Source organism: Pteronotus mesoamericanus, unplaced genomic scaffold (genome assembly GCF_021234165.1).
Source record: "Pteronotus mesoamericanus isolate MK-2021 breed Mesoamerican mustached bat unplaced genomic scaffold, CSHL_Meso_final contig_169, whole genome shotgun sequence".
Taxonomy (NCBI): Eukaryota; Metazoa; Chordata; class Mammalia; order Chiroptera; family Mormoopidae; genus Pteronotus; species Pteronotus mesoamericanus.
Genome location: NW_026555068.1, coordinates 6,265,694 through 6,291,308, shown reverse-complemented (window position 1 = coordinate 6,291,308; position 25,615 = coordinate 6,265,694). Strand labels below are relative to the sequence as shown.

At 40.8% G+C, this 25,615-nt stretch overlaps 1 protein-coding gene and 1 pseudogene across 1 annotated transcript in view; one reads left to right on the top strand and one right to left on the bottom strand.

The window, feature by feature from the left end:
• Positions 1-25,615, top strand: part of IDO2 (indoleamine 2,3-dioxygenase 2) — a 51,818-nt gene that overhangs the window by 7,011 nt on the left and 19,192 nt on the right. The window contains exons 2-7 of the mRNA XM_054565791.1: positions 9,887-9,982; positions 15,612-15,731; positions 18,635-18,753; positions 20,794-20,808; positions 22,051-22,150; positions 24,032-24,149. Of these exons, the coding sequence (XP_054421766.1) occupies positions 9,887-9,982; positions 15,612-15,731; positions 18,635-18,753; positions 20,794-20,808; positions 22,051-22,150; positions 24,032-24,149 (568 nt within the window). The remainder of the gene's footprint in view (positions 1-9,886; positions 9,983-15,611; positions 15,732-18,634; positions 18,754-20,793; positions 20,809-22,050; positions 22,151-24,031; positions 24,150-25,615) is intronic.
• On the bottom strand, positions 24,605-25,175 carry LOC129064630 (cleavage and polyadenylation specificity factor subunit 5-like; annotated as a pseudogene).

The following is a 25,615-nucleotide window of genomic DNA, read 5'->3' as shown; positions in this document are numbered from 1 at the left end:
TCAGGAAGGATATCTTGGGAGTGAGGCGTCCCAGCCCCACATCAGGGCCCCTGGCTCAGGGTTCCAGTGCAAGGATGGTAAGTCCCTACAAATTCTGGCTGCAAAAACCAACGAGGATTGAGTCGGTGGAAGAAACTTCTGGAGCCCCAAGCAGTTCCTCTTAAAGAATGCACACACATACTTACCTACTCAGTCTCACTCCTTCTGGGCTCTGACGATGGGGTAGTAGCTTGTGGTGTGCAGGGGGAGGCTGAGGTGTCCAGCATCGAGGCTAGCAGAGGCCATTGTCCCTTTTCTAGACCCTCCCTCCACAGAGCCAGCAGACTGGTTCCATCTCTGAGACTCCATAAATCTGGCAAACACTGTTAGACCCCACCTTAGAGATCACTAGAGACTCTGCCCCACCTGACTCTTGGGCCCTGCCCAACCTGCTTTTCCATATGAGTGAAGATCTTGGCTGCTGCTTCACAACTTCTTAAATCCTCTCAGACAAGCAGCAGCTAGCTTCAGTGAGCCCTGGGCCCAGAACTAGTTACCTAGAATCACAGCTTTTCTTTGCTTGGAAATCTCCAAGCCCAGCACAAGAGGCAGCCATCTCAGATTGCTTTATAGCTCAGGTAGGGTGCCCTGGGCAAAACACAACTGAGGGCTGACCTTGGCCTACAACACCTGGGAAACTCCAGGACCAGCACACCCAGTGGACAACTACAGACCACTTTAGAGCACCACCCTGTACCTGCACAGCTGATGCTCCACAGAGGGCAGAGGCTGGTGGTAAGTGGTCAAAGCCAGTCCTTGCAACTGACTGGCGTGGGTAAATCCCTCCCATTGATGTACCAATAGCAACCAAGACTCAACTACAAGAGGAGGGTATACTAGCCAACACAAAATGCACATCTAAGTACCCAGCATGGGTGATAGGAAAGGCAACTGGACCCTACAGGACGCCTGCTACATTGGACCACACTACCAAGACAGGGAGACAAAGCAGCTCTACCTAATACATAGAAACAAACACAGTGAGGCTACCAGAACAAGGAGACAAAGAACCATGGCCCAAATGAAAGAACAGGTCAAAACTCCAGAAAAAGAGATAAACAAAATGGAGATGAGCAATCTATCTGATAAAGAGTTCAAAACACTGGTTATAAGCATGCTCAAGGAACTTAGTAAGGACCTTGAAAGCATAAAAAAGATTCGGTCAGAAACAAGAGATACATTAGTTGAAATAAAGAACAATTTACAGGAAAACAACAGGAGAGTGGATGAAGCTAAGAATCAAATCAATGATTTGGAACATAAGGAAACAAAAATGACCAATCAGAACAACAAGAAGAAAAAGGAATCCAAAAAACGAAGATAGTGTGAGCAACCTGTGGGACGAACTTTAAGCATTCCAACATTCGCTTCATAGGGGTGTCAGAAGGAGAAAAGAAAGCAAGAAATTGGAAATCTATTTGAAAAAATAATAAAAGAAAACTTCCCTAATTTGGTGAAATAAATAGACATACAAGTCCAGGAAGCACAGAGAGTCCCAAACAAGATGGACGCAAAGAGGACCACGCAAAGACACATCATAATTAAAATGATAAAAGTTAAAGATAAATAGATGGGAGGGGGGTTGTGGGAGGGTGGGTGAAGAGGTGAGGGGGTTAAGAAGTACAAATAGGTCATTACAGAATAGGCATGGGGATGTAAAGTACAGTATGGGAAATAGAGTAGCCAAAGAACTTATATGCGTGACCTGTGGACATGAACAAGGATAGGGGGATTGCTTGAGGGAGTAGGGGGTGCTGGGTGTAGGGGTAAAAGGAGGAAAAATCAGGACAACTGTAATAACATAATGGATAAAATATAATTTAAAAAAACTCTTCTATTAATTTTTAGAACAAAATGAAATGTTTTAGTGTAGCCTACAAAGCCCCTCATGCTGCTTAACCTTTCTCTTCAAAGTCACCTAATATCTCTTTCTCCTCACATTAATTTGCAGTAATGTCACATTGGCCTCTTTCTATTGAAACTTGTCTTTTATTTTTTTCAAAACTATCTGCTTCAAATTCTAATCTGTCTGAGACTTTAAATTCTAATTTTTATATTAAGATTGCCACTCAACTTCCCTTTGTTGATATTTGTCTGATTTATTTTGACTCAAGCTTTTAAACTTTCTGTGCTATTTCCTGCTTTTTAAAATTTTTTATTGAATTTATTGGGATGACATTGGTTAATAAAATTATATAGGTTTCAGGTGTGCAATTCTATAATGCATCATCTATCTGTGCTATTTTCTTAACCAGAAGTTTTAGTTAACTTAACCAGGGTTAATTTAACAAAGAATGTATCATTTCTATAAATACTTTAAAAAGTCTACTCTCTTTTAGGTTATAAGTGTGTTAAGAAAAATTAGCCAGAATAAAGCAAAAGGATGACCCCTTGTTCATTCAATACTAGCCTGGAGCACTAACAGTCTCACTCTAGGGTTATTTAAATCGTGTGTCTTACATGCTACTTATGATTCGTTATGGCCCAATCTCTGGAGTTACAAATTAACTTGTAGATTTTTATGCAAAAAAGCTGAAAATGATGTCTGTTGAGTAGAAAATATAACCCTAAAACTTATGATTGTACACACCAATAGGATATTGATCATTTATATCTTTCTTTTTACTCTACAAATCTGTTTATTTAAAAAAAAAATTTTATTGTTGTTCAGTTACAGTTGTCCCCATTTTCCCCCCATTATTCTCCCCTGACTTACCTACCCTCCCCCCACATTCAATCCTCCCTGCTATTGTCCATGTCCATGGGTCCTGTATACAAGTTCCTCGACTTGACCCTTCCCCTTCTTTCCCCCATTATCTCTTCCCCCTTCCCCTCTGGCCACTGTCACTTTGTTCTTTATTTCCTTGTCTCTGGCTCTATTATGCTCACTTGTTTGTTTTGTTGATTAGGTTCCTTTTATAGGTGAGATCATAGGGTATTTGTCTTTCGCCCCCTGGCTTATTTCACCTAGCATAATGCTCTCCAGTTCCATCCATGCTGTTGTGAATCTTTAACCTAACAATTTGATTTCAACATTGTTTTTTTAAACTCTGTAAATATTCAGTTTATCAAGTCCTTTTTAAACAACAGTGCCATCTTGCTGATTTCCTCATTAATGAATGAACTACTGTATTTTGCTGTGTATAATGTTCACTCACGTTTTTGTGTGCAGCATACATGGGATTATTATAACCATTATTATACCGATGGTATGTAATCATTGTACCAATGTGTAATGTGCCTCCTTATTTTTCCCTCAAAAATTTGGGCAAAAAGTATGCATTATACACAGCAAAATACAATATATTTTGGACGCACATTTTATGTTGGCTTTAGTCATTCTAAAATTTTTTTGAAAATTATATTTTGGCAGATATAAAAATCTAGGAAAAGAATAATGTAAAATGAAAAATTGGTTTTAAAGGAAAGCCAAATATTTTATGTTAGTCTTGTCCATTCCACTCTCAGTCTTCTGATTATTGGGTTAAGGGGAAGAAAAACATGTAAATTACCTTTAATTTCCTATCCCCTGCACTCCCCCTCTGTCCCTCTATTCTCCATGTGTTTTCCCTGGGAAGTAACTGAAAGTCCTCTGAACTTTGAGTCAGAAGAGCTTTGACCTGGGCACTGACCAGATGTCTAACTTTGGGCAAGTCACTCAACTGCTCTGGGCTTTAACTTCCTGAGTTGTGACCTTTCAAGGCTGGACAGATTCACAGGATTCAGGCAGAAGGAAGGATATTCACAGAGTCATTGGGATGTCTGACATGCCCTTGTTCAAGGGTAGACAATCCATGCATGCTGCAAGTTGCATGTCCTCACATATGTCTCTGCATGTCACCTGTCCCTCCTCATGGCCCTGCATCCCCAGGAGGGAGCCCTTACTCCCTGATATACTGAATACAGACAAAGCCGGCAGGGTGCCCAAACATTATGTAACAAAGCGTGATTCTGTGCATGCGAGCCTACTCAAGGCTATAGGAACACTTATTGGACCCAGTCTCAAGGCTATGGCAAACTGCTTCCTTTAGTTGCCCAGACATCTGCGTGAGGAAGCCAGGCTGCCTCCATTTACCCTACATTTCCTCTATTTCAAAAGAAAAATGAGATAATATGTCCTAACTTACAACATGTATAGCACAAATGTAGATCCATTAAAGATGCAAACATCAACAATAAAACTAGAAGTACTCTAAAAGAAATACTGTTGGGATTGGAATAACTTCCTAAGCATGATTTAAAACCCAGAAGCACAAGGAAAAACTTTGGTTCATTTGACTACCCTGTTATAATTAAGTGTTTTACAAATGCACACAAAATGCAAAAGACCAAAGCATATGAAAGCACATTCAAGTTTATTGATAATTGTAGGAATGTAAATTTAAATAATAGAATGGTACCATAAATGTATTAAATATTAAAATAATTATAGAATTTTAATGCCAACAATGCAATACATATCATATCTTACAAAACTACAAAACGAAAAAGGTTGGTAATGTTCAATGTTCCTAGGATCATAGATAAACTGGCCCTTCCTTTATACATAAAACACATTATAAATGCAATTATAAATTCATGTGATTTTTTAGTAAGAAAATCAGGTAGATTTTAACCTTTTCATGTGCACAATCTTTAATGTGGCAAATCCGTTTTTTGAAATTTGTCTTAATAATGAGACATCTAAAAACACGCATATGAAGAAGATTATTTCAGACTTGAAAAAATTATAAGCAATTGCTAATAATTATTAACAAAATATTACAATAGTATACAAGTTTTAAAACAAATGTGATATATATGCAGTAACTGACATTAAAAGATATGCTATTTAATGAAAAACTCTTCAGCTGAAACTGTCTTCCACAGTGTAACTTTAAAAAAAAAGTCTGATATCAAAAAGTAATTTACAAAATTCAATACTTTCTTCAGTCTCTACAGGAAAAGACAAAAGAAAGAGTACATGTTTAATGCATCGTGAAACATCCTTAGACTTTTTCTCTCCCTCTTCATCACTTTGAAGGTCCCCAGAGCAGTACTTTTCAAGCTTTGGGGTGCCTCAGCGTCACCTTTTGAGCTTGCTAAAACACATACTGCTGGGACCCCTCCAAATCAAGCCTAGGGTGGTGACCCCAGAGTTTGCATTGTTACCAAATTCCCAAGTGATGTCCAGTTGCTTCACTGGGGACCACAGTTGGAAAGGTCAAAGGCTCTCAAAACTCATGTTTTGTGTGTGTGTGTGTGTGTGTGTTTGTATGGTAATACAAAAGTCCAAAAATTAGAATTCTTTAAAGAAGGGAGAAGATGAAAAAGAGAAAGAAGGGAAAGACTCTTCTAGCAATATAAAGGAAAAGAAAAAGTAAAAATTGAAGACTAGAGTGCCACTTAGACTGAGGCAAAATGTGCTATTTAAGAATTTCCGTGCAAGTTGGGAAGCAGAAATCCAGATGCTTAATGTAATTCTCAGGACAGGATTTCTTATCTGGGCATCAAAGAAGAAAGCACAGAGGTGCTGATTTAGTTACAACTTCTTTTTTAAAAACCCACTTTAAAAGACCTGAATATCTGCAAATCTGCATCTTTGATTTTCCTTTATGAAGATTATATTCCATTGTTTCTGTAACTACACTCAATTTTGTTCATAAAACATATGCATCATATAATTGAGACCAAAAAATGAGTTGTCAGTTCAGAGCCACTTTGCTATAAGTCTCTGCCTTTATTCTTGCTAAGTCTTCACTCTTCTTTTCACTCACTCCCTGCTATAGTCAGAGTAAAATGGCTTAAGTGTCTCATTCTTAAATGGCCGTAGCCCTCAAACACAAATTTCCCCCTTGCCAATGCCTATGACCATTCCTAAAAAAGTAATTTACATTTTTGGTCTCTATTTTCTTACTTCTTCAGCACAGTAAAATTTCAACCCGGCTCCCATGACCCTGATTACATTTCTATGCCATAGACAATGAAAGACTTCTTAGTTTTGGGGTATTTTCCCCCCAAAGGGAACCATCTCATTTGACTTTCTGAACTTCCCACTTTTTGTAAAACACCCTAATGTCATGACTTATGTAGGGTAACTCCCTTCACTGACCTTTTATAAATGCCTTTTTGATCTGTATTGCTGGATTCAGTTCCTCTGTCTGCCTTGAAAGTATCCCCCAGTGTGTTGCTCTAGGGCATCTTCCTTCATTTAGAAACTTTACCCTATGACCTTCTCCATTGTTGCGGTTTTTACCACAACGCATTAGTTCTACAGTCAGTTTCATAGTTGTATATTTCTAGTATTAATTTTCTCATTCAAACTGTATATCCAACTTCCTAGCATACAATATTTTGACATTCCACAGATATTTTAGGCTGTATCTATCTAAAAAAGAAATTCACTATCTTTAAGCCCTTCCCTTCATTTCAACCTGCAATTCTGTTTCAATTTGTGTTCCCATCAATTCATTCAGTCACCTAATTCACAAACATGGAAATCGCCCTTACCTCCTTTCCTTCCTAATGCAGAGCCACAACATTCAGTTGCGCAGATTATACTCCCCAAAAGGAGGTCCAGCCCTGGCCGATGTGGCTCAGTTGGTTGGAATGTCATCTAGTAGATCAAAATGTTGCTGATTCAATTCACAGTTGGGGAGCATACCTAGGTTGCTGGTTTGGTCCCCAGTCAGGGTGTGTACAAGATGGCAACCAATTAATCTCTCTCTCTCCGTCCCCACACCAAGAAATGAAAAAATGTCCTTGAGTAAGGAAGGATTCAAAAAAAAAAAAAAGGAGGCCCAGACTATGAGATACATCAGAGTCGGTAAACTTTTTTCGTAAAGAGCCAAATATTAAATACTTTAAAGCTTTGACATCATATAGTTTCTGTTGTAACTATACAATTCTGCTGCTGTAATGAAAAGTAGCTATAGATGATTTATAAACAAAAATGAACGTGGTTGTGTTCCAATAAAATTTAATTACAGCAGTAAGCATAGTGTGTCATTTCCTGGGATTGAGTCAGGATTCCTCAAATCCAGCCTATGTTCTACTTAGCTAAATCATGGGCCCAGAATGGGCACATCTATGGTGCTACTGGGCGAGGAATCACCTTGCCTTTAGCACCCTCACCTCTAAATCTAAGCATCATGTCATTTTAATTTTACTTTCAGAATATTTTCTGAATACATGTTTTCTCGTTTCCAAATTCATTTCCATCGCTTATATTTAGTCCTTCAACAATATTTCAAAGGCTTCCAAATCTGACTGTGTATCTTAAAATCCTATAAAAAAATTAACTTCCTAAAATTCAAATCAAATAATGGGATCAACTTACATAAAAAAATTCTTACATATTCTATAAAAAGTACATTTGATCTGATTTTGTAATCTCATCTGCCATCACCCTCTCTGTTTTTAAAAAATTCTTTTATTGTTATCTCCATGTTACATGTTTACAGTTATCTCCATTTCCCCCTACTTATCCCCCCGGGGCCCACCCACCCCCACCCACCCCCACCCACCCCCACCTCCCACCCTCAATCCTATCTCCCTTTGGCTTTGTCCGTGGGTCCTTTATACATGTTCCTTGATGACCCTTCCCTCCCCCCGCCCGTTATTTCCTCCCCTCTTCTCTCTGGTTACTGTTAGTTTGTTCTTTATTTCAATGATTCTGGTTATATTTTCCTTGCTTGTTTGTTTGTTGATTAGGTTCCACTTATAAGTGAGATCATATGGTATTTTTCTTTTACCACCTGGCGTATTTCACTTAGGATAATGTTCTTCAGATCCATCCATGCTGTCACAAAGGGTAGGAGCTCCTTCTTTATTTCTGCTGCATAGTATTCCATTGAGAATTTCACCGATATTTTTGTTCTTATTTTCAAATAATGTTTGGCTCTCCTAAGATATTCAAAATACATGAAAATGTCTAACATAAAATGTACACTTTGGAAATTTAGTCCTCAAGGAAACCCAGAGTTCATCATCTGAGTCTTGTTTTTAAAAATTTTTAATGACAATTCTTACAACTTACTAGTAACACATTGCCTGAAAAAGAGGCCCTGCTGGTCATCTGGTACAATCTGGGAATGGGTAGAGCCCTGATGTAGCCCCAGAGCTGCATCAGCTGCATCAGCTGAGTGGGGTCCAGTGTCCTTAGCTGAGCCCAAATCCAATTCACGGGCAGCCTCAGTCATCTCCTGTCTGGGGAAGAGGCAGACCTTGCCAGGTCTGTCACCTAGAAGGGGCTCTGGGCTTCTCGGTCATCCTGTGCTGGACCCCAGGGACCTGGCAGAGGGGCTGGGACAAGCCAGTCCTCAGCAGGGAAGGCAAAGGCTGCCTGGGTGGCCATGGCATAGATGGTCTGCTCCTGGGTGCACAGATGTTCCCGCAGCTGGGCGAGCATAGCATACTTCTCCCAGCTTAGCGGGGAAGGACGCTGCTGGTCCTGCAGCAGAATTATGTTCTGATAAATTGCCTCAGACATGGTGCGAAGGGACATCACCAGGCATTTCCGAAGTAGAGGCGTCTGCGCTCCCGGCGACTGCGATCTGGGCCGCTTGCTATGCTCAGTGCACCTTCTCTGGGCTCTCCTATGGCAGGCATTTCCAGTCTCTTTGCTGTCACCACTTTGGTCAGTATCAGAGACCTCTCCTATCTTTTCCAAAGTCACACTGTACATCTCTTGCAGAGCGGCCCCGGCTCCCTTGCGGGGGCTGTCCCTGGAACCGCTTTTCCTCTTCCGGGAGCTCTCCCAGTTGGAGCAGCGTTCTGCTTCTGATAGATGACAGCTGTTTCTGCCTTTGAATTTCCTCTTCGTACAATTCTCTTTCTCATTTGTCTTGGCCTCTGACCCTCGTCTTTGGACGCCATTCTCTCTTAACTGGGAAGAAGTCTTGACTTTTTCTTCTAGTAGTTTCTGATCCACATCTGAGTGCCTTTCTTCGAAAGAGTTCTTTTGGAGGGGAGGCTGGTCAATGGTGCCTCTAATGGAGGGGCTCTGGGAGTCTAATTTTTCCGTTCCTGAATCCATCTCCGAGCTCAAATTAAAGACCCTCCCTGTGACACGTCCAGAATCAGAAGTAAGAGTTGACTGCTGTGTCTACCTTTTATGAGCCACTCACAGGGCGTGGCTCACTCCTATTGGCTGAAAAGTGTTTACTTTCCTGTTATTTATTAGGGATTCAGGTGGGCTTAATACAGATAGGAATGTGGCTGATCCTGTTTTGTCAACAAAAGGTCTCTGCCACCAAAATTTGCCAATATGAGTTTCCAATATGGGGTTTCCAATAAACCACAGAGCTTTCTGATAAATGCAGTGTTATTCCTGTAGAGTTCCCACTTGCAGTGTTTTGTCATTTGGACAGAATATGCCATCACTCTTTTCTTGAGCTTTATATTCTAATAATGAATCATTTATACTCCCAAGAAGCATAATTATCTCTGTTTATCCACTAACCCCTCTGTTTATCCACTATCCCCTCTGTTTTACTGCCTTCCCATCCTCAAATTTCCACATAGAAAAGTCACTCTCAGGTTCTGCAGCTGGCCCCAGCTGTCATATTTCTGCATATATTTCCCTTTAATTCTCTACAGCAGTTGATAAATTAAGTACTTTCTCCTCTTTCCAAGTTCTTAAGCTTATACACACATCAGTAATGGAACACATTATTTTGATACTTATCTCACTACATATTTTCTCCCTTTGCAAACCTTACGTTCCTTAAGCACAGAGATTTTACTCTGTGCATCTGCATTGCTGAGCACAGGGCCCAGCATATAGTGAAATCTCAAAGCAGCCACTCTCTGGAGCTGCTTCTCAGAGAGGTCTAAAAATACAGAGATATTTCTGTTTTGAATGCAGAAAAAACTTCCAGATCATTATAGACCTTGGATGGAAATTGCCAACAAACTTTCTCACTTGATCGAGAGTCACCAGCTTCGAACTCAAGTGAACAAGGTATGTATTTTTTATATTGTACTCTTTAACCCCTCCTCACCATCGTATTTAAATGCTGCTGTTCTTTCTCAGCATTCTGGAACTGAGTCAGCTGACATAAGGACACCAGCTATTGTCACCGAGCTTATTGACAAAAGGATCCCATCCTTCCTGAAGAGTCAAGTGACCTATTTCTGATTTGACACATGTGTTTCCCTAGAATTTGCAGAGCCTGCACAAAAATAATACCTAGATAATCAACAAGTATTTGTTTAGAAAGACAGTCTGGTTGTAACTTTCAGGCAAGCCGATAGATAAGATCTCCTTGGGAAAGAACAAGCACCAAAACGTCCCAGTATCCTCACTCCATGTCACATTGCCAGTGCTCCCCTGCCTCTCTGATTGAGCCCACCTTGATAGCACCGTAGGGCCCTCACAGGATAGTTGAGTCAAGAGAATTTCTGAGTTTATAAGGTCAAGGTTGTCAGGTTCTGTAGGTTCTGCTTATCTGTCGACTTATCTTATCTACAGCCTTAAGACTGTAGACTCATTTAAGATAAGTCTGTAAATCCATGTGGGATAAGATGAGAGATGTTTTCCAAGAGTATGTAAGGACCAGTGAAACTTCTTGGTCCCAGGAGAACTAACAACCCCGCAGGGATGATAAGAAGTTATAATAGGAAGAATATAGATTTTGATTCTGGCAGGTCCGAGTTTGAATTCTGGTTTTATTAGTTAGTAGCTATATAACTTTGAACAAGTTACTTAACCTCTATAATTCTGCTTCCTTATTTATAAAATAGGAGAAATTCTGGTCTCACAGAATTGTTGTGAAGACCGAATGACTGTTGAAGTAGGTTTTCCCATTTCCTGTCACACAGTGGCGTTCATATATACTTCCCACTAGTCTCTTTGCATCTGCCTTAGTTTAACAACTTGAAGTGCTATGTGATTTTAAAGATACAAAAAATGTTTTCCACTCTCTAAAATCCTCCTTCGTAATACATATGTAACATCTATAATTAAAAATTCATTTTAAAAGACATATTCAATGTCTGCTAAGTGCAGTCACAAGATTAGAGATATTGTAAAAGAGATGTAAAGGAACTGGACATTTAGAGCCAACGGCTTCCAAAACAAAAGAAAATACATTTTTTTTTAAAATTTTAACATCTTAGTTAAATTTAAATTCTTAATTAAAACTTAATTAAAACAAAAGAAAATACATTTTTTTAAAAATTTTAACATCTTAGTTAAATTTAAATTCTTAATTAAAACTAATTGATGTCTAATTAATTATATTGATTTCTTAAAAATAACTGAAGATTCTACAAAAGGAACTATTAGAAAAGCAAAGAAAAAAAAACCCCACAAACAAAAAAAGCTATAAAGACCCAAATAAACTGGAGAAAAAGTAGTATTTGAGGATACTCCTCAAAAAGTTTTCATGAAGCCTGAAGTGAAACAAATGCCAGTTCTTGGAAAAGATATGTGAAGTAAAGAGATGGTTGATTCAAATTCCAGAAAACAGAGCTCTTATAAGCAGAATAATGAAGATAGAGGGAAAGCAAAGCTTCAACCATACACAAATACCATTTTTTAGATCTCCTTTAAGTAATTCTGTTGGAAAGACAGTGGCGGGTGGGAGGGCACACAGACACACTGGTGAAATTTCTAATTTTCTAGAACACAAAGAAAAATTTGCTAATTTTAATTATGAAATAATAAAAATAAAACTAGATTACTTACAGAATAACAGACTGTTTATAATAGTATTAAACGACAATTTAACATCTATTTCAATGGCTAAAACATTTTTAAAAACCTGGCAATATCGCTAACTAACTGCTGAGGATGTGTCCCGAAAGAGATTCTTATTTATTTTGCCAGTGGGAATACAAAATGATACATCTACTTTGGAAGACGGGTGACAGATTCTTATAAAATTAAACATAGACTTACCACCTGACCCAACAATCACATTCGTAAGTGTTTACCCAAGTAAACTGAAAATTTAAGTTAACAGAAAATCTTGTGTGTAAATGGTTCTTGGCGCAAATAGCGCCCTGCCTCGGCCCCTCCGGGCTCTGTGACTCAGCTCAAACACCTTACCCTCTCTGTGGTTTTGGGGCAAGATGAAAAACCATTCTGCATGGGAAGTTTTTAACATTATGCCTTTGGACACTCTTTAGTAAGAGTCTTAGAATAAGTACGTAGTAACTGCTGTTACAATTCTCACGCTGGTTCCCGTTAAATGCAACAACTCAGCATCTCCCCTTCGCCTCCCACAGAGGCCTAGGGCACTATTAAGCAGAGTTTTCTCCAGAGCCAGTTTGTAAGACAAAGGAACGCGCACACAGGTTAGGAAAGGCTGCCCCGCAGTGTAGAGCGGAGGAAGGATTCCTTCGGAGAAGCTCAAGTGCCAGCAGTCGCCCCACGCCCCCCACCTCCTCGTCCCCGACCTTCCTGGACAGGCGGCGCCAGGACAGGAGGATCCCCGGGTCCCAGCTCCCTTGGTGGTGTTTGGAGCTTTTTTGTTTTGTTTTGTTTTATCTTATTTTGCTTTTGACACTATCCAATATCTCCCAAAAGAACACGTTTTATAATTTGTGAATGTAAGATTACTCACTACTAAAGAGGAGAGCTTGTATTTAGAATTTGTACTCTGCTGTTAAGCATTCCCCAGTCTCATTTGGTATGAATTAAACTTAGGCATGTTCAAACGCAGCACTGTAGTTTTCAGAGAATGAAAAGCAGGCTGAGAGTGATTAGCACACTCTTCTAGATATATTTTCCTCATAAACTTAAGCAACTTCCCAATTTCAAGTAATTTAATACAGTGCATTTGCATTTCTTCATTCCAATGTGAACAACAATTTAAAAAAACAGAAAAGAAACAAAACAAAACAAAACAAAACAGGGACCAACCAAGAGAGAAGAAAACTTAGATTCAGAAAACAAGAGGGAGACATAGGACATTGTGTGCTCTTAGTGAAAGAGCGTCTCAGATGGCCGCCCACGACCAGGGGGATGAAAGCCTTCAGAAAAATAATGCCCTTAAAACATAATATCCATGGATTACCAGATTTACTTAACTATACTGAGAGAAATTTTAAAATTCTGCAGTGAGTTTGGGGAAATTTAATGGTAGGTGCATAGAACGTTAAGAAAATGAAACAAAAAGGCAAATATTATCTCTGGGGAAAGCCTGTAGCTTAAGGAGAAACACAAGAGGGCCACAGCCATCCCTGCAGGGGTTTCAGACCTGGATGAGGGCACCAGGGAAGATCTAGATGAGGTTGTTTCTTGGGCGGGGGGGGGGGGGGGGCGGGGGGCGGGAGTGTGGAGGCAGGAGGCAGGCGGAGAGCTCTGTGCCTGAAAGCAGGGGCTCAGGGGTGTCTGGTGTCAGCCACAACAAGCAAAAACTGGTCGAATTTATTTGGACATTGCTATCAGTAATAACTAACTTCTGTATAGGCTGTTGCTTTCAATGAGGACACCACCTTCAAACCTCTGGATGACACACTTTGAGAGGGAGGAAAGGGACATGGAGAGGCGAAAAGACCCAGCTCGGCTGGCAGAGAGCATTTAAGCAGAACTGGACAACCGTCTGGCCCAGCTCAGCTACTCCTTCTAGGGTTTTCATCAAATTACTGCCTCCTTGGGGCCTTGTTTTATAAGAGAATAGGCAGCTAGTTAGATGTTAACAAAAAGAGAGTGAACAGGAACAGAACAGCTGACTTAGCAGGTAAATAGTTTGCTATCACCCCAAAGAGGAACTGCCAAAGTTCCACCAGGTCAACAGGCTTGGGAAAAACTGAAGGCATCCTGGGGAGGGGAACTGGGAGCCAAGGGAAATTCTTACTATTAGCGAATGCGCAGACTGCACACAAGCCCCATTGAAGTGACCTCTCCTCAATTATACCCTGATCGTAATATATTAGCATTGTGGTTTTCACCCGCTTTGTGGGCAAAAGCCAAATGGGTAAGAGCCAAAATGGCAGGACACCACCCAAGGAAAATCAGAGAGTAGTGTTGAATAGTTTAAAAATAAGCCCTCCCTTTTCAGGGATTGGATGGTTCAAAATTAACCCTCTCTTTCCCCAGCCCAAGAGAATATAAGAAAGGTCACATAAAGATCTCCTGAGAGTCACTTTTGGAGCCTGCTGGGCTCCCTCTCCCTCTGAGGGTGTACTTTCACTTTAATAAATCTGGCCACTGCCACTTGAGCTTCTCCTCTGTGTGTGTCCCTAAATTCTTTCCTGCCACACCTCAAAGAATCTCTCCATGGGGTGACAGTTTTACTTGCTAATTAAATGGAAACATTAGTGCCCACAGCGCAGAGGCAATTTTAAAGGACAGAATTGTAAAAGATGCCATTGGGGACTCTCATGAAATAAATGATCTCGAGGGGAATATTTTAGAATATTTTAGCCAAGTGGCCACCTCAGTGATGGAAGCCAGTGTCTGGCACAACCATGGGGACAATTTGGGTGCATGGGTGGAGTGGTTAGCTACTTCCAGAACGATCTAGTTTGGAATACCTCTTCCTATCCTGCACTGTCCTGGGATCAGGGGAGAAATGGGTGTGCATGTTTCCTGCATTGAAACAGAAGGTTCCTTATGCCCAAAGGACACTTCGAGTCTCAGTACCCCTGTGGCCATCTTGTCCCTGCAACTGATAACTGTCACAGGGAGCAACGCGTCGAGGGGGAGCAGAGAGCACAGGCGCTCCTGGATCTGAGGGTTACTGTCCGGAGCCTACTGAGGAGGGAGAGGGGCTCTGAATCCTGCAGAGCCCGTCCCAGATTGTCACGGATGACCGGGGGGGGGAGCGGTGATAAACACAAGTCATTGCAAACATTTCTCTGTTTGCCTGGAGAGGAGCATGGCTCTTCCTTCTAGGGGAGAGAAGGCCCCAAACGCTGTGTCCAAAGGCTTTTATTGAGAACCATATGCACAGGGGTATAGATGCAAAGCTCATCAATCAATGTCAAAAGGCTATGTTTACTGAAAACAGACAGAGATTATAGATAACAACTCGAGGAACACAAGAGATCTGCCTCAGGTCAGGGTCTATGAATAATGTAAATCTCCTTCCCAGTATGAGCCGGTTATCATCACTTTTGAGGGAAGAACAAAGCATGCTTAGAGGAACGAACTTCTAGGCCTAATTGTCCGCGGAACTGCCCGATCCAGTTTAGGGCCTTTAGCATTGTTTCAAGCCTGAGCCAGGCAGGCGGGGCAGAGCCGCCTAGAGACAGAGACTTCTTTCAGAGAGAATGAGGACTCTGGCCAAGTCCAAGCTGAGCCGAGGGGTGCAGGCCTTTTTGCCCTTTCTCCATGTCCCCCAAGCCCGTGTCTGCTGCCCATACCGGCTGATGTCTGTCTTAGGTCATTTTCTCCTCATGAGAAAAACTTACCCATCATCAACAAGCAACCATCACAGGGCCAAGCTGGGTGATGCGAAGGGGGCAGGGTCTGAGCTCCTGCCAGGGGGACAAATTTCATCTCCTTAGTGGCCTGTTTTCCCAAGGCCTCCTAGATTATTTCCAGCCTTGGGGCCCTCTTGCCTGTCGGCAGGGCTACAGTCCCTGAAACCAGGGGGGGCATTTTCCAACAGATAATCTCTGGAAATTCTCTTCCACAGATGCCCCTGCTGAACTGCGAGTTCCTCAAGAGTCATCGGGAGCAGCGCTTGGCCCACGTGGTCCTGAGCTTTATTACCATGGGATATGTCTGGCAGGAAGGGGAGGCACAGCCTGAACAGGTAAAGGATAAATAGAAGTCTTGTCATCGGGCAGGTCTGCCTGCCTTGTACCACAATGTTTTCCTGGAAAATGGGTCCTTTCTTGTTCTTTTCTTAGGTGTCAGTTGAAGAAAGGGCAAAGGGCGCGTTTAAATGGGAGAGTTTTTCTCCCTGACCAGGAAGTTAGTTTTCTTTAGAACTGGTAGCCTTTTATTACTTTTAGAATCTATTTTTTTCTGACATCCTCTTCCAGGAATGTTTGAAGGGTTGAATTTGAAAGCAAGTTTTGAGGTTGTCTAAAAAACTTAACGATAGCTCACATTTTACAGCTTGTACTCCTAGCACATATATTATCTCAGTCAATTTTCACAGTCCCATAAGGAAACTAGAGCTAAGCTGTGCCCATTTTATGGACAGTTGAGGACTACAAGAAGTCCAAAGTCAGGTGGCAAGTTTGTGGAAAATCCAAGTCCAGACCCTTAACCTTCTAATTTTGTTAATGTAAACTCCTTCTTCCAGGGGCATACACTGACATTTACAATACCACTGCTTGCTCTCTACCAATTACTGGTTTGTCTCTTAATAATTCATTTACATCTTTTCCGAACCTTTGCATAACATTTTACAGTGTCAGCCTGAGCCTTGAGACATGAAGTCTCCAAGTTCCACTAATTGCTGTGTAAAACATGACTGCCTTTTATTTGATATAAATGTACCTTTTCCAGAAATCAGAGCTCTTCTTCTGGCCCTCCATGGTTAATGGGAACACCCATTTTGTTTGCCTGGTTGATTTTACTTCTTATCTCTCAAGTGAATACCTGCAACTCCCTGTGAGAATAAGAAAGGAAAGGGAGAAAGAAAAGTATAGAGCTGCTTCGGACTTTTAAAATATCAGTTTAACACTTCCTATAAGCAGCAGCCTGAGGTGACCTCTGAAAATAGTTCACTACTTGGCCCAGAAAAACCCACAAAGTCATGCAAATCAAGAGGCTCAGATCTTCAGGTTTACTTTAAGAACACATGTGAAATTGCCCAGGCCATCAAAGGTATGTATATCTGAAAAGCCACCAAGTACCCAAAGGATGACACTTGAGAGAAGCAATGTGTGCCATTCCATTGTTGCAATAGTGGAGCTGGTTAGCTGTGCCCAGGCCAAATGGTGGGGCTCAATGCATGGTCACTGGGGCTGGATGCAGAGTTGGTGGACCAAAAAGGGTGCTGAGTTTTTGCTGCATGTGCTTAAAACTGCAGAGAGTAATGCTGAACTTAAGGGTTTAAATATAGATTCTGTGGTCACTGAGCACATAATGTGAACAAAGCTCCCAAGATTCACCGCAGCACTTCCCTGCCATATTGCGGTGATCCTTACTGAGAAAAAGCAGATTGTTCCTAAATCAGAAGAGCAGGTTGCACAGAAGAAACAAAAATTTATGGCCCAGAAGTAAATTTAACATAAAACAAATGTTAGTAAAAGTAAAAAAAGTCAGTATGTATAACTTTTTTTAAATCATGTTTCTGGTGTTGGAAAGTTTAATATCTAGGCCCACAATAACCCACTGGGTTTCCCTCCCCAACCTGGTCTCCAAACCATAATACCACCTCAGGGAAGGGGTAGAGAAATGTGACAGGAGTCGCATATTTTTGTACTTCCAGGCCCCGTGAGCCCCCTGTCTTCCGGCCTCGGATCCTATCTCACTTTCTTTGTGTCTAAATAGACACCGCCCTTCTGCACTATCCTCCTGCCCTGCCTCCTGAGGGAAGCTGACTTAAGTTTGAATTTTAAAACTCTTTAAAGCTCTTGCCCTGGCTGATGTGGCTCAATGGATTAAGCTCTGACCTGTGGGCCAGTCTGATTCCCATTCAGGGCACATGGATGGTTTGTGGGCCAGGTCGCTGGCTGGGGGCATGAGAGAAGCAACCAGTCGCTGTTTCTCTCACACATGCACACCATGTTTCTCTCCCTTTCTTTCTCCCTCTTTTCCCCTCTCTCTAAAAATAAATAAATAAAATAAAATAAACCTCTTCATTGTTTTTACCTAAGAAACTGCTCTATCCCAAGTCTATTTTAAAATATTGTAAGGAAAAACAAAAGCAGAAGCAAGGCTTCTAAATAGATGTTGCTATCTGAAGAGTAAGTAAAATGAAAATGGGAGAAAGGGAACCTAAGGATGTTTTCTTGGGATCTAGACTAGCCTTGTCCGCAGATAGACACCCCTCCATGGATCTGAGTTGCTTTCCTGGATTTATGGGCAGATAAGCCTCTTCAGAGTGCCCCACATAACTCAAGAGTTACTCAGGTAACCTAGGGGCTAAATGTGACTAGGGGCTAGAGACTGTCCTGAGGTGACTTAGTTGAAGTTGTTGTTGGGTTTGACTTACGAAGTGGATGATGGAATCAGTGCCCACACAGGATTGGCTATTCTATCCTTCCCATTTCTCTCTCACTGACACCTAAACACACACACATGTCCATGTATGACATATACATACTCTTAGTTTTATATACATATATCTACATATCTATGCATATAAATAGGTAGGTAGGTAGATAGGTAGATTTACATAGATTTTTTTTTTTCCTACTGTTCATCACTTCAGCCCCCAATTTATGCTTAAACCTTTGGCAATGCCCTTCTTTGCATACTTCATATTCAGGTACTATTTTATATTATATGTATATGTGTGTTCCAGTCTTATAATTTTCCACATGAATTTCAGATTGCACTCATAAACAATATCTCCACTGGGCTGTTAACAGGAAAAATGATGAGAGTAAATTGTACGTGTACAGATCACTCAACTAATCCCCATTTATCCCCAAGTTGTTTCTCTGCCACAGGTTCACTGGAATAAGAGAGCCATCATTACTTTCTCCATTATATCCTTTCTAGAATGTGCTAATTGTGAGGATTTACATCTAAAAGGTTCTGCCTAGAAATCTTGCCCTTCCCTTTGTGGAAGTCTCCAGGAAGTTGGGACTCCCTCCTATCCTAGTCCACGCAGACTTGGTGTTGACGAACTGGACTACAAAGGATCCTGAAAGGTAAGGAAAAGAAAGAGTGCTTTGCGTTTGAACAAATGGAAACTGAGTAAGGGACAGTCTTGTGACTTGTACTCCCTCTGCCAGAAAGGCCCAGGCTTTTTCAGCTATTTTGTGATTAACAATGTTCACATTTATTGTCTGTTTTATGGTTGTGAAGAAGAGATGAATTTGAATAAAAGTTCAAAAATCACAGGTCCCAGAAATAGCCTCTCAACTCACACCGAATGCATTGGTGCAGACCAGTTTTATTTGTTTGCTTCTGTATCAAATTGTAATTTCTCTACCTGACCCTAAAGCTCCTGCACAGTCAGGCTGCAATCACCCCTAACATGCCCTCCATTCAAGTCAAGTTTGGACCAGGAACTTCCATAAATGATCGTTATACAATAATCATAAATGAATGATTACGTATGAATTCAGAGTATGTGATCTAGGTATGTCAGGTTAAAATTTTGATTAATAATGCTATCCATTCTGCCTGACTGGCATAATTCCTTTGACAGTTGGATTGGGGATATTGGTATTTGTCTAAAGAAAAAAAATAGCATGAGTTTTTAAAAACAAGAAGTTGCAGTAAATGGATTAGGGTGGAAGTGGCAAAGTATTAAATTTCCCTTTGAACTTTATTTTCACAACCAAATTTATTTCAGGCTATAGATGCAAGAGATAACACTAAGGTGCTTTACTAAAATAGCTAAAGGGACATGTAAGTTATATGTGAGGGAAGAACCTCTTTTGCGTCAGTGTTGTGGGTAAATACCGGATTGCCCCAGGTGATGGGAATATTCTTTAAAGAATTAAATGCTTAATAAAGAACGTAGCTTTTAGGACTAATTTATGTGTCCCTGGAGTGAGATTGGGCCCCGCTCATCTGTCTAAGGACTTCTGAGCCCTGGGATTTTGGTTTCTATAATGATGAATTACGACCTTTGACAATTTCTGCTTTAATAACAAAGTTGGTGACTAATACTCCTATGGAAAGGTGCTGAATCTGGCTCAGAATTTGGACAGAATGAAAAAATAAATAGATGTGGAAAAATAATTCTGGTCAAGACATTGAATATTTAATAAACTGAATCTCTAATTCAAAGAGAAAGGGTCCTGGCTGGCATAGCTCAGTGGACTGAATGCCAGCCTGTGAACCAAAGGGTTGCCAGTTCGATGCCCAGTCTGGGCACAGGTCTGGGTTGCAGGCCAAGTCCCCTCTCCCAGTAGGGGGCATGCAAGAGGCACCCATACATTGATGTTTCTCTCCCTCTTTCCCTCCTTTCCCCTCTCTAAAAAAAATACATAAATAAAAATCTTTTTTAAAAAAGAATTTAAAAAATAGAGAGAGAGGAGTGGGGAAGGTTGAAGGGAAAAATCGCTGGACTAGGATGTTAAAGTCAAAAGTGCAGCAACAAAAAGCTAGTTTCTCAGTGGGTGAGAATGAAGAGCTAGTTTAATCCCAGAGATGCAGAGTCCCAGGGTTAAGTAGTTATTCTTCTTCTTAGTTATTATTTGTTTTAGTTTCTTAATATGCCTGGCACAGAGCTAAGTGAAATGAAGAAATGAAAGCAAAGTTCACCCAGAGTGGTTATATAACAAAATAAAGCAATTCATGGCAAATGTCAGGGTGACACAAACAATAAACCTTTAGAATTTCTGAGAAATTACACCAAGGCAGGCTTTAAAATTAGGAAAAAGCTTTGTGAGAGGGTTGAACTTGATCTAAAGTAGGTGTTAAAATGTGAGTTGGAGTAGAGTCCCTACAACAAAAATATGGATTTGTGGTGGTTGCACAAATATAAAATGAGCAATATAATTTATCATGATGCAGCTGGTTAAATGTCCTGGGGCTGACATATGAGTTGAGACTTGGCTCACTGTTTGTCACATGGTGGCCTGTAGTCTAGTCCCAGCCTGTGCGTATGTTAATGTATGTGTGCATTTGCACATGAGTGTGTGTGCCTGTGTACATATGACCCTAGTTAACAAACTGATTTGTTCTTTTATTTTCTTTTTTACATTTGTGGTTGTCAATAACTGAAATTTAACTAGACCCCTGGACATCAGGTAAGTTCTCAGAAATCCTTCACTCACTTGAGAATCCATGCTAACTTTAAAAGATTACAACAAAACAAGAATGAAAGCATACCAAATTGTATGTATAGTGTGTAAGCTATATACAAGTGCATGCAAAAATAAGGATAGAAGGAAAGGTACCAAAATTAACGGTGTAAAATTTAACAGTGGTTGCCTCTGCTTTGTAAGGAAAATTGGGGGTTAATTTTCTTTACTATATAATCCCAGTTCTGTACATAATAAAACAAGTAAAGTGCAACACAATGCAAAAGACAAAACTTCATCAATTCTTTAATGATCTGAAAAAGACCTCTCATCTCACCATAACTTCTGCAAAAGGTTGTGTTGCAGGCAGAGGCTGCTTCAGCCACAGAAGAATTCCTTTGAAATAATGTGTTACAGGGGCTGGAGCACTTGAGGCAGGTCTGGCCGAGACACCTTAGGCTCCTCTTTCTCTGGAGAGTGAAGTTACCGTCTAAACTGGCATCGCCTCTTGTATCATCAAACCTCGGCACAATAAAGGGGTTCAGTATAAAAGCTGTAGCTCAGGAAATTAAGGGATGAAAGGATGAAGGCACCTTTGCCCACAGTAACGGAACCGCTGCAACAGTGGTATCCTTTACTTAGTTTTATTTTGTGTTTGTTTTTCCTTTTTTCTCATGCTTAATGTGTTAGAAGCAGGAGTGATTTGTGAAGTGATATTTTAAGTTTTGTAGGCTGGCTGTGTATCTGGGATATTTGAATTTATATCATCATAGGTCATTTAAAAGTGTTTCCTCTATACAATCTTCTAGCTCTCACCCTATTATACAAAACAAAATACAGATATATTAGAGAGAGCACTATCCTGAGTTACGAAATTATTCCCCATCTGGTCCTGTGACTAACCAGCTATGTGACCTTGGGCAAGCTATTTTGCTTCTTTGGGAGACATACATATATTTATGTATTATATTTATAAGGAATTAGCTGTTGCTTGAGGTCATCTAAGAGCCTGTGCCCCTGACACGGATGGTGTGACGGGCCATAGATTGGTCCTGTGAGGAAGCGGAAATACATGACCATTCATGCTTCACCTGTCCCGTTGGGTGGATGGCCTGGGACCATTAGGGCCATCCTGGACTTTGAGAGTCCTCAGATCAGATGAACTTGTCTAACTCTGAGGGGACCTATGGCCCATGCATACTCACGGTGTCCAAGCTTCTTTAACCATATGGTCATCTCCTTCCCAAGGAACTTGGATATCATTTTCTCATTTCCTGGGGGAGAAAGCCTGCGTGGTTTTATACTGGTGACTCTTTTGGTGGAGAAAGCAGCAGTACCTGGGATTAAGGTATCTTTTCACCCACAGCATTTTTTTTTCCTAAATGAGGAATTAATCTGAGCTTTACTCCCTATTCCATCTCTTTCCCTTCTGTGAATTACAAAGATGAGCGAAGGCCTTGTCCTGTTGGTTTATGTCTGAGGAAAGAGGTTTAGTTCTAGCCCACAGAGCTGTCACAGGTGGGCACAGGTAATTAGGTTCTTGGTGACTGTGGACAAAAAATTGAACCAATCACACAGAGTCTACAGCAGAAAGTGAGAGAAAGCAGATTTATTAAACCATACAGAACATGGGAGCAGGCCAACTTCGAGTAGAGCAGAGCTCAGCAGAGCCTAACAGGCCAGACCTCAGGGGCTAGAGGGTTTTTATTCTTATAGGGCAGGCCTCTCCTGGTTAGTTTTGGTGGGATTTTATTGCACATGTATAAATAGTTATATTACTTGAAAGTTACTGCATGTGTGGTCTCCCATGATTTCCTTGATTGGCCATTGGGAAGAAGGGTCCCACAATGCTCATTTTTTATAATGCTATTATAATGAAGCAGGGGTCAGCTAGCATCTTCTGCGCAGGTGCATTCATGATTCATTAGGATGCAGTGCTTTCCCAGAAAGCAGGAAATACCAGTCTTAGAACAGGGTCTCTGTCCTTTATCTATGTTTTTTTAATCTTAGCCCTGGGGTGCCTGTGGAGTTTCCTCCTTCCTATCTCCTGCCTCAGAGCTATTACTTTCTCCCAGCTCCTGTAAAACCTGTAATTGACTATTTGTCCATTCAACATACAAGCAGTGCTCTGGACAATGAAATATCTGGGAGAACAAGACAGACACTGTTGTGTCTGGCACGGAAGCTCATGGTCTAATGGAGAAAGATGGGTTGATGAATAGGGTAATTTTAAAAAAAAAAAATGCAGTGTTTCATGAAAAGACATCTCAAACCTAATTCAGAACTGAAGGGTCAGGCAAAGCTTGCCCAGGGGAAAGAGCTAAAGTTAAAACCTGAGTGATATGTAGGAATGAAACAGAGAGAGAGAAAGAAAATGACAGAAAGCCAAACAGACAGACATATTTCTGGCAGAGAGAACTGCTGTGCAAAGGCTCAGAGGAAAAGGAATGATCACTGAGCTCACCTAGCCCTGGGGGGTTGTAAACTTAAATTCCTTCAGGGGTCAGGCAGTTTCAGAAAGGTCAGGTTTAGGAAGACAAAAGACAGCAGAGCAGCAGGGGATGGAGCCAGAGAATCCATGCCTTGCCAAAAGATATTCGTTAGATGTCTGTCCTTCCTCACCACCTTCCCTGGTAAGCCCATTTTGAGTCCTCACTATGGCCTCAGTAGGGTCACCTCACCAGTCATAGCATAAGAATTATAGCACCCTCTGTCACTCTCAAAAGTGAAACTATGTGGTCACTTGACTTCTCATCAGCGTGGTGAGTCCCTCAGATAAGGTAGAGACTGCTAGGAAGGCTTCATGACGGAGGGGGCTCTAGAACTAAATGCTGCACGAGCTCTATAGAATGTCTGCTTTTAGGAAAGACAAAGCTCAAAAGTGAGGGTGCCCTAATTCAAGATACAGATGTAGATACGATGAGAATGTGTGATAAATACAGAAGAAGGAAGGAGAGAAATGACAGAGTTATGCTCCTGAGAGTTATAAGAAGTAGCAATTAGAGGAAAGATCCAGAAAAACATATCGAAGGGTCTATCTGGGAAATGCCCAGATAGATTATCCTTTCGGGCAGCCCTCACAGCAAATCTAGTTTAGGGGAACCCTGCAAAAGTCTGGCAGTGAGAAGGGTGCCCTTCCCCTGATTCCCATGGCTCTGATGCTCAGCTCACCTCCCCCAGTGGACAGTAGTGAATGCTAATGAATTGCATGAATGAATCTTCTCCCCAGGCACTTGTTCAAGCAGTGAATGCCATCTTGCAGGCCAACCAGTACTCCCTGCTCCAAGCCCTGCAGCAACTGAGACTCTCCATTCAGGACATGACCAGAACCTTAGGACAAATGCACGGTATGGGACTTCTGCAGGTTGAGGGCTCTGTTTGGGGGCAAAGGGCCTGCAGGCTGGCCAACATCTGAGATGGCACTGGTGTATTAGCTTTGTTTTACGGTAACTGATTGCTCTTCATACTATCGGGGAATGATCTGTCAGTTTGAAAACATATTCTTGTGGGTTTTTTTTTCTTTTTGTAAGAACTTTTCAAATTTAATGTGAAATTAAAAAATACACATAAAAAAATTCTACTTTCTTTAATATACAAAAAGGTATTCATAGAAATAAAGCAAATAAACCATTATCACATTGTGTTCGCTCTGTTGTCTAGTTGTTTATATCAACTTTACTATGCAAACAATAGAAAGCAGGTGGCAACTTAGGGGTTGGGGAAGAGATAAAACAAAAACAATTTTTCTATCATGTTTACTGTATACCCTACACAGCTCACAGAGGTGGCTTTTTTTACTTCTTCACTGTGCAGGATATATATAAAATTCAGTATATACAAAGCTGAACCAGCTCAAAAGCTGAGAAAGACTAGATATGATGGGTCCGTACCCTGGTGTATTGTCATACAATCCAAATAATGGTGCAGCTACCAGCTTGTAATTTTTAGAGACTGCAAATAAGACTTTCTTTTGAAGTTGAACGGAAAACAACTTCTTATCTTTTGGTTTTGTAATATGTGCAGGAATAGAAGGACACTCGGAAGTTCAAAACTTGGTACCCACAAGTTACCAGTGTCTTCATCAGTGACGCAGTCTTGCAGGACTCCATCTTGATGACCTAGTACCTCTCTGTCTTTAAACAGTTTAGTCCCTCATCTTCTCTTGAGTTAAGTTCACCACCAGTGGTTTGAAGAAAGTCATTCCCAGCTGTAGCGGTAACACATGGCGTAGCTGGTGCTCATGTGCAATCAGAACAATTTCTACAGTCCTCCTCATTTCAATTTTTATCAAATTTCTCCCTCATGTCCCCAAATCTGACTGCAACACAGCTGTCCTCACAGAGGGGCTCTTTGGGTTACTTAGTAGTTTCCATATCTTGGCTATTGTAAAAAATTCTGCAATGAACATAGTGATCTTTTCAAATTAGTAACTATATTCTTCAGATAAATATCCCATAAGTGGAATAGTTGGATCATATGGTAGTCCTATTCTTGATTTTTTGAGGAATATCCATACTGTTTTGCACAGTGACTGCACCGATTTACATTCCCACAAACACTATATCCTTTTCCACACATCTTTTCTAACACTTGTTATTTCTTGTCTTGATAATGGCTGTGCTCAAAATATGAGGTAACATCTCATTTTTATTTGCATTCCTCTTATAATTAGTGATGTTGAACATCTTTTCATGTGCCTGTTAGCTATGTGTGTCTTCTTTGTAAAAATGTCTATTCAGATCCTCTGCCCTTTTTAAAATGGGATAATTTTGTTGTTGTTGTTGTTGTTGTTGAGTTGTATGAGTTCTTTATA